The 17,000-nt window shown below is 37.6% G+C and overlaps 2 protein-coding genes across 3 annotated transcripts in view; one reads left to right on the top strand and one right to left on the bottom strand.

Annotated features, from left to right (window-relative positions):
* Window positions 1–42: 42 nt before the first annotated feature.
* Window positions 43–17,000, top strand: part of LOC146459735 (borealin-like) — a 135,543-nt gene continuing 118,585 nt past the window's right edge. Inside the window, exons 1-11 of one of the 2 annotated variants that reach the window (XM_085089063.1) lie at window positions 43–291; window positions 1,636–1,730; window positions 2,224–2,257; window positions 3,283–3,320; window positions 3,514–3,578; window positions 4,143–4,192; window positions 5,288–5,334; window positions 6,658–6,711; window positions 9,275–9,390; window positions 14,306–14,401; window positions 16,346–16,393. In XM_085089063.1, coding sequence (XP_084945189.1) covers window positions 150–291; window positions 1,636–1,730; window positions 2,224–2,257; window positions 3,283–3,320; window positions 3,514–3,578; window positions 4,143–4,192; window positions 5,288–5,334; window positions 6,658–6,711; window positions 9,275–9,390; window positions 14,306–14,401; window positions 16,346–16,393 — 785 coding nt within the window. In that variant the 5' untranslated portion in view covers window positions 43–149. The remainder of the gene's footprint in view (window positions 292–1,635; window positions 1,731–2,223; window positions 2,258–3,282; window positions 3,321–3,513; window positions 3,579–4,142; window positions 4,193–5,287; window positions 5,335–6,657; window positions 6,712–9,274; window positions 9,391–14,305; window positions 14,402–16,345; window positions 16,394–17,000) is intronic. The other variant, XR_014857836.1, reaches the window with a different exon arrangement.
* On the bottom strand, window positions 10,454–14,298 carry LOC146459738 (uncharacterized). Its single transcript, XM_085089062.1, has one exon. The coding sequence runs from the start codon at window positions 12,980–12,982 to the stop codon at window positions 10,907–10,909; it is 2,076 nt and encodes a 691-aa protein (XP_084945188.1). The 5' UTR covers window positions 12,983–14,298; the 3' UTR covers window positions 10,454–10,906.

The raw sequence follows: 17,000 nt of genomic DNA, 5'->3' as shown, positions 1-17,000 counted from the left end.
TGTAGCCTCACAAAATGTGTCCTGTACCGCGGGCTCGCAAATCGTCGGCGCTGTTTTTCAAAAATCGAATAATTGGCGGGCTTCAAAGGGCTTTCTAAATCGTTGTTTTCGATCCTTTTTATACCTTTTTTGGCGTTAAGAGAAGGAAAATGCCCCGAAGAAAAAAGACTAGAAAGAATCAGACAAGTCGGATGCGGCCTATGCTTCCTGAAGGCGATCTTGACACGTCAATGAACATTGATGAACGGAGAGCAAAATTGGAAGTTTATATCAAAGATTTCAACACGCAAGGTTTGTTTTAAAATACACGTAACTTCGATTTCGCATCGTTCTATTTTCAACTACTGATTTATTTAGATAGTTTTTCGTCGTATTTTGGAACATAATAATGTGATGCACTTGCATCTAGAGAATACATCTGCAGGTGAGCTTTTAAAACTAAAGCTTACAAAAGCTAAGAATTTGAACGTTGAAAATGCACGATAATCGCAATTCAAAATTATCAGTCAATCCACTTTCAATCGTCATGAATGCATCAGCCAACCTTTAAGGTTCAGCTTAAAATGGCTTGCACTTTAACTTTTGGGTCGTGGCAACTTAAAGTGACTTTTGCATTGCTTTGATTTTTGTCAGCTTAATAGTCCCTGCTAGCTAGCAGAGATTTCTTTCTGGCAAGTCTTTCAATTTCAGCATGTACGAACTCCAGTTGTATTTCGCGTAGTCAGCTTGTATTAACTTCTACGTGAAATACTAGAGACGCGAACTACTTCGCACACGCTAAAAGCTTTGCCTGAAAGAAACCTCTGCTGGTATGGTAGTCAGCTCTCTGCTTTTAGCTTTTATTGACTCAATCATAATTTAAGTTTGTTACTTCTTAAAAGTTGCAGCTACACTAGCTGTAGTCTGATATTCACGTGATGTACATGTATGTAGTGTAACATACATCTGTGAATTTAGCTCAAGTCTCTGTTTGTCAAATTGATTTGATTTTACTCAAGGTATTGATTGCTACATGTACATGTTAGGCTTGTTGTTAAAGAGACACAATGAACAGAGCAAAAATAAATTTAATGTAAAGTGATACAAAACCGATAATTACATGCAGTTAACTGAACAAGCATTAGTCATTAAAATGATTATACTATTATTTATTATTGTCCTACAGTTGTAGAATGAATAGGTTTCTGTAGTCTGCTGAAAATTGTTTGGGCAGGGGCCATAAATTTTTGAATGAGTAACCCCCTTTCCTCGCCTCTCAATAAGATGCTCCTTAAAAATTAATATTAATGTCCCGGAAATCTTCCCTGTACTTTGAAACCCCATACGGTAATTTCTAGTGCTTGGGAATACTGAAGGAGAGTCAAGAAGTCATCTTTGTCTCAAATCTTGAAGAGAATTGCAAATTTGAAACAATCGCCTTTGGCACTTATTCAAGAATGTTTGGTAAGCTTAAAATCTTACAAGTTTAGTGAGGCTAGATCTTGCTTTGCTCACTTGCAAACTTACCTTGGTTACTGCTAAAATTAGCTGCAAAAATCATTGGCATTGTTAATACCTGAATAGGCAAGTATGCATGTGCCATATTGTGCATCCTGTACAAAGTCACTGTCTCCACCCATGTCTTCTTTTACTTAGTGGAAGAGCGGATAAAAAAGATCAAGGCCAGAGGACATGAAATGATGTGTAAAGTTAAGGGAGCATTTGCACTGGAAATCCTTAAACTACCCATGGTCAGTAATTTTGTAGTAACCTGTACTGGCTGTCATTCTGCTAATTGTTTGTTTAGTGTTATAATTTTTTGGGCACCTTAAAAAAAAAAAAAACAATGGAGGTGGCAATGACAATGCCACAAAACAAAAGCTTAAGGAGTAAAAACAATCGCCCTGCTCGTGTGTTTGAAATTTTGTTACATTTCTTTGCCATCCTCTGCTAAACAATGTGAAATGACCAAATTCAAGGTTTTGTGGAGAACGTGAACCCTGTCAACATTGTATCCTCGATCCTTCCAATTAGTGGTCCCTTCCTAATATTATTAAGCACACTCCTTTAAATTCATTTGTTTATTTGTTTATTTGCCCTAAAAGCCCCTGTTACAATCTTTAGTGCCTTTCGGAATTGCATTTTCTTTCATCCTATTTAATTCTTTAGAAGCACCCCTTAATGAACCTAGGGGAAAGAAAGTAGATACTAAATATTATACAATGTACATTTTTATCTCAACAGCATATAAGAAAGACAAAACTGAGTGATTATTTTGGTAAGTGGATCATTTTAAAGCTTAGTAAGTATCATACACTTAATACAACTGTAGTATAATTGTTATTGTTACAGTCAGACCACTGAGCTAATTGACACCTCCCGTAGGTGGACACCTTTTGAAGTGGACACTTCGTCATGTTCTCAGCTATATACAAACACATTTACTGTACCTAAACCTGAACCTATTATAAGCCGACACCTCTCTAAGTGGACACTTTTTCTGGTCCCAAGGGTGTCCGTTTACAAGACGCTTGACTGTATTAACATTATTAACTAATAATAGTATTGTTACAGTACAGATTGTCTCAAATAGTAATTATTAATAATATAAAGGGACGTGCAATAAACTATGAATTCGGCATGATTTCACCAAGTGGCTTGTGTAATACTCAAGGGAGCATGCACTCACTGTATTAAGCTGTTTACGTTTATGTTTGAGTTTCATAACCAAGTAATTTGAAATGGGAAATTCCCTCTATGAAAAGTATTCGCCAGATTTTTCAAACCAGAAACTCTGAAAAATGGGTCCAGCACACATACCTTTTTAGTAACTTGTACTTTTGTTGATTCTTTAATTACAGTCAATCCAGGTCACGCGTGAACAGTATTTCCAAAAATGAAATTAACATTCGAATTTCTCTTAGTAATGTCCGACGTGTGAATGGAATATTGGACATTTCTCTGGAAATCGTTCCGAAAAAGACGCATTAACTGAAAAAAAGATTCAAAATACTTGGAAAACATTTGTTATTCTTGAAATATTCAATTTTGCAATGTAAAGAAAAATTCATAGCTTTATACCGTCAATAAGCTAGCAAAATTTATAGCGATTTTCAAAACTGACATGTAAATAATTTACATGTCAGTTTTGAAATTATTTCAAAACTCTGTTCAAATTTCAAAAATATCGTTCACGCGTGACCTGGGTTGACTGTAAGCTTGCCAGTTCTCAAGGCCATGTACAATGTAATTTGTACAATCTTATGTGAATGATACGTTTCTGTGATTTTGTGTTGGTTTTAGCTCAAGGTGGTGAAGTAAATGACAGTGCCTTTACTGAGGTAGGAAAGGATTTAATACCGGCGTTACAGCTGTGAATGTTAATTAATTTTTATTAAGTTGTGGCCATCTGTTGGCCCGGAGTACATCTACATACTGTACACGTACCCCATGGTCAGAGTTTAATTAATACCTACCTTACATTAAGATACTCTGTGACTTATTTTCAGTTATTTATTAATAACATTTTTTTAGGCATCTGACTTTGTCACTGACATCACAAGATCTGCTTTAAATCCTGTATCAGAATTGGCTGCCAGGTACTTAATACACAGTCATGTTAATAATTATTAAATTTAATTAAATTATAATAAATTATAATTATTATTATAATTACATGTAAAGTCAGACCCCTATTAATAGGCAACCCCGGGCAAGTGGTAAGTTACTGTATCAAAATGATTATAATCATGACTGTTGTCAGTATAGTAAATTATTGTATTATTGAATGCAATCATGATAGTAATAGAATCCCATTGTGTTGTGTGAAGGGTCACTACGTACGAGAAAATAGCTGAAAATTTAAACTTTTATGTACTGATTTATATTGTCAGTAGGTATTTTAGTTTTCTTTTCTTTTTTTTTTTCAGATATATACATGTACTATTAGCCTAATTAAACTTTATTTTGGTCAAAGAAATTTTTTTTTAGAATTTTTTGTTTCATAACGGTAACAGACTAGGAAGTGCCATTTCAGAGACAGTGTCTTCTGAGGGAAAACGTCCTTCTTCTAGTATATTAATTAATTAATTGATTAATTATTTAGTTAATTAAATCAGTTTCAAGCTCTAAAAAGACTAATGGTTGTGGACTTGTTTTTGTAGAGCTCCATTGACTGAATTAGGGAACATACCATTGAAAACGCCGACAGTTGGTAAGGTTACTGCAGTTCTGATCAATCCTCAAAGCTTACAAGTACATGTACATGTAAGTTTTCAAATAGAGGATATTACATGACTGCAGGGAGATACAAAATTTCTCTTCGAGTGTTGAAAAATATTTCACGAGTGAGTGCAGCCAACGAGTGAAATATTTTTCAACACGAGAACGGACATTTTGTATGTCCAAGCGGCCATGTAATGTTCTGTTTATTATATATTAAACACCAATGAAATACCAAATCATTGCAAAAGGCTGGAGCGATTTATTATGTAACCATAACAACGATGATATTTCACGTGTGAAAATAACATGTTTTTTTTCACGTGCAAAGATACATGTATCATGTTTTTGCGCGAAAGCTCACCTGGTATTTCATTGGTGTTTTAACATGTATATTTAATAAAGTCCTGTGTGATGTCCATGATAACTTAACGTCTAGAACTGGGGCAAAATTATACATAGAAGGATTTATATGATATGGAGGAATAGGAGCATAACCTTTTTATTTATTTGATATCCCTTCCCCAAATTGCATATATTAAAGATGCTGATTTTTGGCAAGCAGGCATTTTCTATCATACAGTACTCTTGGTCACTTAATAGTCTTTGTCACATTTATCACTTCATATATGTAGGACTCTACTGAAGTTGTTTGGTGGAAAAAGGCACAAGAGACAAGTGTTTCTTTTGCTCGGCTTTGAAGAGAGAAGAGAAGAATTAGTCGTTCATGTGTTAAGCTTCAGTAAAGTTCTTTCAGGTCGGAGGTCGCAAGCTACATGTAATTCACCAAACTGAGCCTTGAAATCACGAATGAAATATCAAGGGAAAGTTGGTTTCAGTCAGACGCCGACTCCCTGAGGCTGTGGTCAAAATTACAGAGCAGATGATTTTTGGATAAATTTGGATTCTTCATGTACTTGGCCAAATCACTTCTTGTTTGTAACCAGTTAAGCGCCAAATCCTTCATTTATTAAATCCTTTTCTCTCTTGGGATTTCAAGATTGTTAGGGTACATGTAATTGTCAAATGATATGGTTGCCCCAATATACAGTACATGTTTGAATTTTTATTATTTGCATTTTTACAGGATTTTCATCCAAACGAGAAGATAAGGTTGCATCTGTGAAATTTTCTGTGAGTACTTTTAAAATGTATAGCAATATACCTTTAATGCCACACAGGGCCATGTCGAGTCTTAGAGGAATTTAAAATTGCTTTGTTTTTGCACAACGAGCCTCGCCCAGACATGAATTCAATGCGAGGCTTGCCATGCCCAAAAAAGCTTTTTATTCTCCTGAGAGTCAACATGGCTGCCGAGTGACAAAGGTCTATAAGTGAAAGAGACCACTTGTCAATCTTTATAATTAAAGCAACAGAGAAGTGTATGATTGTTGATCTCTTTCCAGTTATTTAAAGAAGTGGATCTGAAAAGTAACTTTATCCATTGCCTGGATAATTGTCACTATTCAGAGGAGCAATTTCAAGATTTTTGCAAATACTTAATAATGATTTATATTACGATCATAAGGCTATGTGGAGATTTTCCCACATATTAATTTTTATCTTATTACTGGATGTACAATACATGTACACTGTATCTTGTACTGTACATGTAACATTACTGGGGCCTGGTGAATAATGTGCAGACTTTAGACTGATTTTATGAAACAAAATTATGTGGGTATGTATTAAAGTTGATATTAGAGCCCAGTGTGGCTCATTGAATATAACTATTAAGGAAAATTCAAGGGAAACATTCCTGGTCATTAGGAAAAGTCTAAGTCAGAAAAGTTTATTTTACTTAATAACTAACAGCTATATGTGACTGTGTTGTTTGGCTTGCCACTACAAGTGCAGTGGAATACCAAACCTCCAAGAAAAAATATTTGGTTCGAAAAATCGGGATTTAAAAAAATCAGCGGTAAAAATCTGACCGAAGAAAATCCGAGGGAAACAACTTTGGGTTCCAAGAATCAGGAGTTTTGAAAAATTGAGGGTTCGGATAACTGAGATTCCACTGTACTTACTTGTCGGTTTAATAAGATTTTTCTTACAAGTTGCCATGGTATGGTGTCAACAAAAATCTAATATGAAATTAATAATTAATAAACTTGGTGGTTATAATTACTGCCAAAGGATTCATTATGCATGGTTGAAAAAATTGATTGTAAGGGAAAAGCCAGGCCTGTTGATTAGCCATCATGTGTCAATCCAGTGAGGGGCCAGTTTGATTGATTGATTGATTGATTTCCCAGTCAGGTTTGGCATTATTTTGATTAACATACATGTAGTGATTGTAAAATTTATTTGTGAGAAGAGATTGAAAAAAAGTAAAAAAAAGAAAAAAAAAAAAGAAAGGCAGGCAGACCAAAAAAGGTATTAATTAAAATTAAGGCTATTCACTCACTAGTGCAATGTAGCTCCCCTCTTGCTTGATGAAGCTATTTTCATCTGCAGGAACCCGAGTTCTCAGAACCAACTACAGCTCCCAAGTCTTTGCGCTCAAGGAAGGTATGGTAGAGTTATCTTACAAATTATAATATTATTATGTTAATTCAGTTGGCATTAAAATGATACCGCCTTCTTATAGGTATGTTGATCCATGGATACACACTGCGAAATTGAACACCATCAAAATTTGGAACTTGAGTGTCAGCCGTTCAAAGAGTCTCTTATCCCTTTAAGTCCTTATAGCAACCAGTATCTAATTCCTCTTCACATACACGTATATGATATCACTGCTTTATTTCATTTAGATCATATGACAATAAGGGAAATGATCACCAAATATAGCATGCATTGATTGATAAACAAATTCCTTCAACTCGTTCTTTAATAAGTATATATTTATTAATTGATATAGGGAGAATATACATTTTCTTTTAAATTTATTGTAACACAAATGCATTACCTACATGTACAACACAAATATCCTACAATACCTACACTACAGTACTGCATTTGAGCTACATGTACAATGTATGTTGACTGTCATTTTAATAAAATACTGGTCAGGACATCTTTGTTTCTGACCCAAAAGGTGACTGTAAGCACCAACTAGGGAAATTTGGTGACCAATTTTGTTGTATTGTCTATGTTACAGGTCAAATTTATCTTCAGGTTAAATGTATTTCAACCTAGGTCATTTTTTTTAACCTAGCTTAATATTACGGATTAGGCCTAAGCAATGGTTTAAGGGTTAGGGTTTGGTAGGGGTTTTGGTGACCTACCATGACAATAATTAAACAAAGGGCATGCTTTATAGCGGTTACCAGTAACACGCGACTTATCGCCTTCAAAAGACTCCGATAAAGTTTGCATTTTGGTGGACGTCAATCATAGAAAAGCCGTTGAAATTATTTTGAATTCAGACAACAATTCAAAGCAACAGAACCAAGAAATTGACAGTTTTATCCGCTGACAGATGGTAAACTTTATGAAAGTTGATTTCCAAGCCAGTTTATCTAAAAGAATGGGCATTGTTTAGACGAAGCTGCATTTTTTCTGAAACATTTGAAATCGCTACGCGTATAAATAATTTTGCAAAATCAGCGATGCGTGCAAGTGAGCAAATTATCACGTGCAGTGAACATTAAATTTTTTAATTCAAAAATACCTTTTATTTTCACCTGATCTAGCTGGGAAATCAATTTAAATAAAGTTTACCTTCTCTTAGCGAAGCAAAAATTGTCAGTTTCTTGCCGGGTTACCTTGGAATCTTGTCAGAATTGAAAATAATTTCAACGGCTTTTCTTTGATTGACGTCCACCAAAACGCAACTTTGTCGAAGTCTTTTGAAGGCGATGGGTCGCGTGTTATTGGTAACCGCTGTAAGGATCACCAGGTGACTGTAAGCACCAACTAGGGAAATTTGGTGACAAATTTTGTTGTATTGTCTATGTTACAGGTCAAATTTATTTTCAGGTTAAATGTATTTCAACCTAGGTCATTTTTTTTAACCTAGGTTAATATTACTGATTAGGTCTAAGCGATGATTAAAGGGTTAGGGTTTTGTTCAACTACGCATGTACAAAGTTTTGACCGAGGAGGCCTGGGTGCCACATGAGTAATAAAACAAAGAAATATAGGGAAATTTGCAACGATTCCACGATGGCCTAGTGGTATAGGTGATAGATTACAAACCCGGAGGTCGAGAGTTCAAGCCCTGAGTAAGTACAGACAAAAATCTTTCTTTCGTTGTTACTTGCTAAACATTAAATTGGGGGTGGGTAAGGTAAGTAGTGGGGGAGGTAAAGTAGAACACGAGGGGGGGGGGGGGGAATTACTTAGGTTAAAAAAATAACCTAGTTTGATTTAAAATTTCCCTAGGTTGAAGAAAATGACCTAAAGTTTATTTTGACCTGTAACATCTACGTGTAGGTCCGGGAAATGTCCAAACTCCCCACAGAAGGGAGTGTGTATTTCAGGAAGAAGAGGGAGTGTGGGTGAAGGGCGGGGGTGGTTGGTCAATGGCCAAAAAATGTAAGAAGTTTTATTTTACATGTAGATTGGAAATCCAGAGGGGTACGGGCATCTTAGAGAAAATCCCTTCAGTGGGGAAGGTTTTTTGCAAAAAACACTGTCTTTAAGGTGATTCCTGCGAAATAAGAGTTGTTGTGAAAATTTTCTCAAACTTTCTGTGATTGTTCACCACTATGTACTGTACTACATGAAGGTGAATTTCTTGACAGGGAAGCAAAATATGAAGCAGTATCGACCCAAAAATTTCTTGTGTGCAAGTTCTCGGTATCACTATTTTTATGCCTGCAAGTGTTGGGCATTAATATTTTGCTTGTATATAACTCATTTTTCTGTTGTCAAATTTTTCTAAAAAAATTAAAGAGAATAATAGAGCTCTAAGTTAAAATAATGAGATAAAAAAAGATAGGTCACCTGCTCATTTAGGAGGAAATAGCCATCTAGTTTTTGAGTAGGCTCAGCATATGTAGGAAGTCAGACTACAGATGTATGTTTTCAAACTGTAGCAATACAAATCACCTTAATCCTACATGAAATTAATGCAGATACAAGAAAATTGAAGGACTCACAAACCTTTTAATTTTTCAATGACCAGAGAAAAGATGCATCTCCCAGCAGCACACTGGATAAGGGGACAAGGTCTGCAAAGGCTCGTAAGACTAAAGAGAGTGATGTGTCAATGCCACCCCCCTCAACTGGCAAGCGTACAAGGTACATGATTTTTTGTTATTTTTGTTATAATTGTTTATTTTCATTTTTTGTTATTTATTTTTAGCCGGTTTGGTTGGTGGGCAAGGTTTGCTTGAGTGAAACATGCAAATATCTGCACTCAAAATAGTTGAAGGACTTGCAGTATAACTGACCTATAGTGCTTTTTCGGTTGCTTTTGGATGTTTTTACTCAGATTTGCCTCAACAGAAGCAACATCTTTTCTGTTTGTCGCCCATTGATGCAATCCCCCCACCCCCCTGCATTACAGTGCGACCCGCCTTACCAATTGGCCACCCAACAAACTTATTTTTACAAGTTAGCCATAAAATACAAAACTTGTAAGTACAATGTTTTCAATAATTCGGTGTTACATCACTTGCCTGTTGGACTTTGCAAGAAGGCATTGCCATTAATCAAATTCGCGTATCCTGATTGGCTAACTTGTAAAAAAAAGTTTGTTGGGTGGCCATGGTAAGGCGCGTCGCACTGTAACACACGTGGATATTACATACACAGATTTATGTCTAGATCAACCACACTGAGGACTCCATCCCAAACATTTTGGCCAGGATTGTAGTTAATAATAATAATAATAATAATAATAATAATAATAATAATAATAATAATAATAATAATAATAATAATTTAATAATAATTTAATAATAATTAGAATCTGGCCTTCATAAACAGTATTTCAGTCGGGTTTAAAACCTCATTAAGCATATTCGTTCTTTCTATTGAAGATCTGTCTTTTATTCTTCAAAAAAATGAAAATACATGTACATACAGTCAAACCTCTTTATTACGGACTCCAAGGCGACAGGAATAAGTGTCTGTATTATAGAGGTGTCCGTTTTAGAGAGGTAGGCTTTATATGGATTTCGGTCTCTCAGAGACCAAGCAAACTGTCCATTATAGAGAGGTGTTCGTATTACAGAGGTGTCCGTAAGGAGAGATTCCACTGTATCTTCTGTTACAAGTACATATATAGTGTTCAAGCTCTAAGTATATATATTACAAGCCAAGCTAATTTGTATTTAAAATACTAAAAGGTTGACATAAAAAGAGTTTTTAAAACGCATTGTATTTATCTTTGGCTTATGACAAGTCTCTTTCCTAAGATTGTAACAGGACAATTAGATACGTGGCAACTTGGGCAAGAGTGGGTGCCTGATTGACTTTGATACTTTTCTAAAGATATTACGATCTTGCCTTTCTAAGATATCGTATGCACTAACAGGCTTCAAAGACATATATTTTCTTTTAAAACAACATTCCAAGAAACATGGTACAGGTGTAAGATAGTGATTCGGAGGCCGGCAGCATAGATTGATAATGTAATTTCATTTAGTAGCCTTGAAATACACTAAGATGCTGCTCATACCAGCTATGTACAGTAATTTGATCAACGTGTGTTCACTGTTGTCAAGTCAGTTAGTCTTCCATAATCTTAAATAGCTGATGTTATTCATAAATTCTGTGATTGCAGGTTATACAAGTGGAATACTGAATTCCACTATGAGTAATTTATTACAACCAGTTTTGCAACAGCCCGAGTAAACATAGTGTAATTTTGCACAGAGTACTCGGGACTGGATTTGGAGACAACAATGACGAATAGCCACTGATACGAGTGAATATTGACCACAGAATCAATGACTACTGCATTCTCATTACTTCCAACATTGCAAACTGGAATCCCAAAATTTGACAGGCTATCAAACAGTTCCCTTTGGGGAAAAGCACTTGAAACTAGAACGGCAATATCATTGTAATTTGTCCAGCCCTCAATCTTTTCTTTTATTAGTTTTGCACAATTTGCAGCACTAAAATTCTCCTGTAAGTTGAGGACTTTGACTGGAGGTCCACGGATCTGATGGCCAAGGTTGATTGAGTCAACAGCAGTAGCACCTTCTGGTCGACTGATGCCTGCTTTGCTGAGATATTCTTGCACAAAGTCATGGATTTCATGTGTACACCTCACCACTGTTTTCATTTCAGTAGGGCAGTAAAATTCAGCCATGGTTTCAAGTTCCTCTAACTTTTCAGAGAACCACCCCCACAACTGAGATTCAAAGCCTGGTATCGGTGTACATGGAAAGAATTGTACATCATTGCCGGCAATCCAAAAATATAGATCTTTTCCTTTGGATTCAAGGTTCTTCCTAAGGTTTCGTCCCTGTTTCCCGCTGGGTTCGGTGTCGACGTACATTGCAACAAGCTGAAATTCATCGACAAAGCAGTGACTATCATGGTCAATTTCACCTCCCAGGTTACCCAACTGAAGAACATAAACATTTTGTTGCCCACAAAAAAAATTTGTATAGAGGTTCATAAGGGGATCTGGAACAAATATCTGAACCTTTTCTCCTTTCCTGGCACATTCAAGTGCTTTGAATTGCAGCAAAATTGTTTTTCCACAGCCTGGGGCACCATTAAAGACCTGACGGTATGGGCCCTCCCATATCTCAAGTTGTTCACGGTTGAGGAACAAAAACTTCTTTTCCAGTATTCCTAAATTTGGTTTGTCGCTTGTTCTCACTACAGGATCGACCACTTTCAGTTTCTTCTTAGGATTTTTGGTGCAAACTTTGTTGTGGCTTTGCTCCAAGAAGCTTTGGTTATCAATTTCGTTGTAAATGCGTGCGAGCATTTTATGAGGAAGCACGTCATCTGATAGCTCTTTTCCACCATATGGACTAGTACATGTAATTTCAGTCCTCTGGCTCACAAATATAGAAAGCAGAGTGTGCAATGCTTGTTTTCGTTCCTTGTCAAATTCCCTCTCAACGAATTGCTCTCGCCACCAGACCAAAAATTTATCCAACGAATCCAAATTTTCTTGACGAAGGTCAATGAAATCAGGCTTAGAGGAAGCCCGATCTGAGTTCAGCGCCGTCTCAGCTTCTCCTGCTCTTACTTTTTCGCATCCAGTCTTTGTTCCTGACTTCGATGAGTCAAGCGTAGGTTCCCTAGCGGTGGCATGGCTGTTGTAGGTTTTGTCATTAGGCATCGCAACAACTTTAAGAATCGGAATTTCCATTTCCGAGGTTCTTCCTTCATCGCGGATTGCCAACAACAGCGCTTGGATGAACTTCTCTGCCTCTTTAAGTTGATCTTTCGCTTTACGATACGCATCCTTCCTGAATTTTGCCTTGACCTCGAAAAGAATCACACCAATTTTCCGATGAATAATTGCAAAGTCTACTTCCTTCGCTGTTTTTAAAGCTTCAGCCACGTATGATAAGCTAGGATGATTCTCTGGCAACCTCTGCTGAACAACTTCCTGAATGAAATTTGACCACTTTAAGTTGGCTATAACAAACATTGGCAGATTACACTTTTCCAGCATCTTGAAGATCTTGAGTTCAGCTGTGTCTCCTCTTAAACTGTCTTCCTCAATGCGACTAAGTGATGCAGCACCAGAGGCCTTGCCGATGGGGGCTTTGTATCCAAACGAAAATATTGGAGGGCACATGACAGTTCCATGCTCGCCAAAATCTGCCAACTGTGGATACAACGAAGTGAATTGTTGCTTGCTGACTTCTACGAGGTCGCCTTTGCGTCTTTTAACTTCAACAGCAGAATTCATAACTGCTTCAACCACGTACACCAGGTTTCTTGGTAAGTTGGCGCTCAGTCGCGGAATGATCGTTGGAAAAGGACACGTGAAGATTATTTTATAGTCTTGGATGATGAAACAGTTACCAATTTCCGGGTAATACTTAGTAGGTACGTTATGTATGAGGATATATACTGTACCAGAGGAGAACTCCGCTGACCATAGACCGGCTTGACTGGTTTCAGTGCGGTTTCAGTAGATTCCGGACCTCGTTCTTCAGATTCAAGCAGCCTAATTCCTGTTCCTTCGACCGATCGAGAGATGCACAAGGAAGATCTCAAAAATGAAGGGAGCAAGAACCTCTAATCTCTTAAGGAAAATACGTGTTGACTCAAAGGTAATTTTGCGTGGCTTATGGCCGCGCAGGAAAAGAATATATTCTCAAAGGGTATTAAAACCCAAAGAAAGAAATTGGGGTTAGCCGCTCAAATTTCAGAGATGACCAAGCTTCAATTATAATAAAAAAACTGAAAATGTAGTACATTGTTTTGTATTTTAAAGCATTTTAGAATGATCATTGCTCTGAAATATGTGTGGTCACCCCCAATTTTCATTTTGGACTGCCCAGTAACCCTTGATAAGATCTGCATTCCCCGCGTAGTCATAAACTGCGCAAAAATACCACTGCATACAGTCATGTTTTATATATGAATATCGAGGCCAAGATATATTAGCCAAAAATTTAAAAATTTTAAGAACAAAGTAAGAACACCCAAGGCAGAGAGTCGGTTAAGAAGGTTTTTAATTCGACCATCTGTTGTTTTAAATAAGCAGTGTGAATACGGCGTATTTATTATAGACTTTAGTCCCATTAACCCAATCTTTATGTCACGTTGCAAACCTCTGTGTTCACTAGTTTTCATCAAGCCAAATCTACTGTGAGTTGGTTGGCATGCCGTCTTGTGGCCAGCACTAGAGTATGCAGCGTAACCATGTCACAAGCAACTTGATACCACATTGCGGCGGGTAATGCTCTTTGATAAGTTTCCGGTGATGCACACCTTGCTTTATTGAAATGCCACACTATATAAAGCTTGTAAAACATCTTAAGAACTTTTTCAGCCTCAAACAGCAAAAAATAAAAATAAAATAATAATAATAATAATAATAATAATAATAAGATCGTTCAACCTCAGACCCAAAATTAGACGTACTTACAAAAAAATAGGATGCGACATTACATTTTTCTTTGCTTAAATCTCGCAATATCGTACTCTAAAATTAATACTGATAGTTACCACCAAAGTTGCTCAAGGTTCCCTTTATCTCATGTTTCTCTCAATTTTCTTTCAGCAAACGATTGCAGTCCAAAACACAGTTTGTAACCCCAGCTGCACGAGCAGTGCCACATAGTCACACACCACTAGTCACGCCAAAGTTTGATCCTCGGTAAGTCAATATTAGAGACCTTTAGATGCTAGCTTGGGTACGAGATTTTCCCGCCAAAAGAGAAGGAGTGCGTGCACGAATGACCCAGTGTCATTTTGGCGGGAAACGAGGTAGCCGTTATCACTTTATTCTTACTGACAGTTTTTTGTGGGGAAGGCGTAGTGCCCAAAACAAGTCCATAAAATGTAAGTGATCTCGCCTTTTTGATATCACGAAAAGACTTGAGGCAGGCTTACACGAGCAACGCAAATGCAAGGGCAAGCGCAAAGAAACACACGTGTGAACTACTACAACGCAAACGCAAGCGCCAACGAAAGAAATGGATTTTTTTTTCATTTCCTTTGCGCTTGCATTTCACACGTGTGAACTGGGGTATCACAAAGGCAAACGCAAACGCAAGACGGAAAATACTCTGTCGTTCCATGCCTCTACGGATTAAGTTCAAACCAAGTTGGTGTCCACCTTTAAGCTCTTCCAAAAGAAAATCCTTAAATAACAAGGACTGAAACCAGGTTTGTGAGCCCGCGAGAATGGGCACCCCGACCAAACCCATGTTTTCGCGAAAACCGCTGGGCTCTGAAAATGATCTGGCTCCAGGCCTTATTATCTAAGGTCTTCCCTTCCAATAGTCCTCGTTTCTCGACTGCTGGTCCAGAGGAACGCGGGCTTGGGAACAAGATTGCAGCCATCTTGGTCTTGGGATCGCACGTCGCTTGCGTCGCACGTGTGAACCAGCTTTTAGCTATCATCGCCAATCTGGTACCCACAGTCCTCCGGCTCTTTGGCCAGCGGATGGTCGCCAGGAGAGACTCTGGGGTACTGGAATTTTATTACCGCAGGATTCCTGTGGTAAAACAATGGAAGCCGTTACGTAGCTTATACACATGCACAACAGCCAATCAAGAAAATTTAATTTTTTTTCGAATTCTTCACAGTCTTTCTTGGCGCTTACCCGCTGACCAAAAAGCCTGAGGACTATGGGTACGAGATTGTATCATCACTCGAAACAAATGCGTTAAGTTCGTCGCTCAAAAAACGCTAAAAAACTTAAAGTGAAATGTCCTATTTGTAGTCGTAGTCGACTCGTACTTTAATTTATAGGTCTGTACTGATTTGATGATCGCTGCAAGCTCGTAATGAAGGCAATGATTTGTGAGAAAGTAACGACTCCTTTCTCTATTTCATTAGACTGCTCCAGGCGTTGGTTTAGTCGGGAACTGGAAGTAAATGCTGTTTGTCCAATGAGATGGAGTAGTCTATTATTGGGGAAGGGGATGGGGGGGGGGGGGGGGGAGCGGTGGTATAGACAAAAAGGGAAATCCTTGTTATTGTCTGCAATTTAAACAATAGTGCCCAACCCCATACCTCTCAAAACTGAAATGGTCATTCCCTAGCCTTAATCCCTAACCTACTGTTACGTTGGCGTGTTAATAGAGAGCTTTAGAAACGAGGACGGCGACGGCAGCGAAAACGTCACTATTAAAACGAATTCGCGTTTTCTCAACGTCGTCGCGATAATTGCAACTCGCTTTAAATGTCAAATGTAGGTGAATTTTTCTGGAGTTGAATTTCTGGAGATCGCACTCAAGTTTAGAAAGAGAAAGAACAATTCGCGGTCGTGTATTTACGTCCTCCATGAAAGAAAAACGTCCTATCAGGAATTTCACGTCCTAGCCATGCAGTGACGGCAAAGAAATTTACCAAAAAGTGTAATGCAGGTGCAGAGTTATTATTTTGGTAATTAAGCCAATGTCGCCGTCGTCGTTGGTAAAACTCCCTAACGTTTTTGTGTTGTCAACGAATTGTTAATCCCATATGACTAAGTGACTTCGTTTCCATTTTGCTGTGATGCGATGAGCGAATGGCCCTTACAGTAACACTAGGCTGATATCAACGCAGTATCAACTGTCAAAAGTATTCACAATCATTATCACGTGTGTTTAGGTTGCCATTGACCCCCGCTCTGCTACGAGAACCGAGAGCTGGAGAAAGGTGAGCGAGACTTGTATACTACCGTTATCAAAGTCACACTGTTTTTTTGTTTCAGTCAATTGGCGAGAAACTGTTGAGAATACAGTGTTCATAATGTCAGTTGTTGTAATCGCCTTTTGGACGAGAGGCGTACGTACCCGCAGGGGAGGGGTTAATCAAGCTGGTACTGCTGCAACTTAAAAAAGAATTTATCGCAGTAACAAAAGCAGAACGTATGCGCAGTAACAAAAGTAGGCACCTTCCTTAAACTGAAAATTCAGGCCAAGAATACAAACAGATCACACTTTGAGTGTAAATATATGAGTCTGCAGATGAAAGATCCTCGCAGTTAGTGCGCAACTTAAAGGGGAAGTATCACGAAAATTTGATGTCATTTCAAAACTTAAAAATGTCTGTCTGACAACGGAAACAACAAAATAATTGTCTAGTTTTGTTATAAATTATCACCCCAGTGCAATAAAACTGTCGATTAGTGCCTCCGCTAGAGACAGAGTAGGCCGCCATGGATTGAAACTTGAAAAATGTTAGGCTAATGTTTTTCAAGTTTTTGTATTTTTGTTTCCAAAATGCGCTAGAACAGAGTACGAGTTGTTCCTGTCAGAAATTG

Source organism: Pavona decussata, unplaced genomic scaffold, assembly GCF_977016875.1.
Source record: "Pavona decussata unplaced genomic scaffold, jaPavDecu1.1 SCAFFOLD_217, whole genome shotgun sequence".
NCBI classification, from domain to species: Eukaryota; Metazoa; Cnidaria; class Anthozoa; order Scleractinia; family Agariciidae; genus Pavona; species Pavona decussata.
This window is presented reverse-complemented; position numbering and strand designations above follow the sequence as displayed.

Coding starts and splice junctions, on each gene's coding strand:
- LOC146459738 (XM_085089062.1), bottom strand. CDS start 12,982: ATGAATTCTGCTGTTGAAGTTAAAAGACGCAAAGGCGACCTCGTAGAA.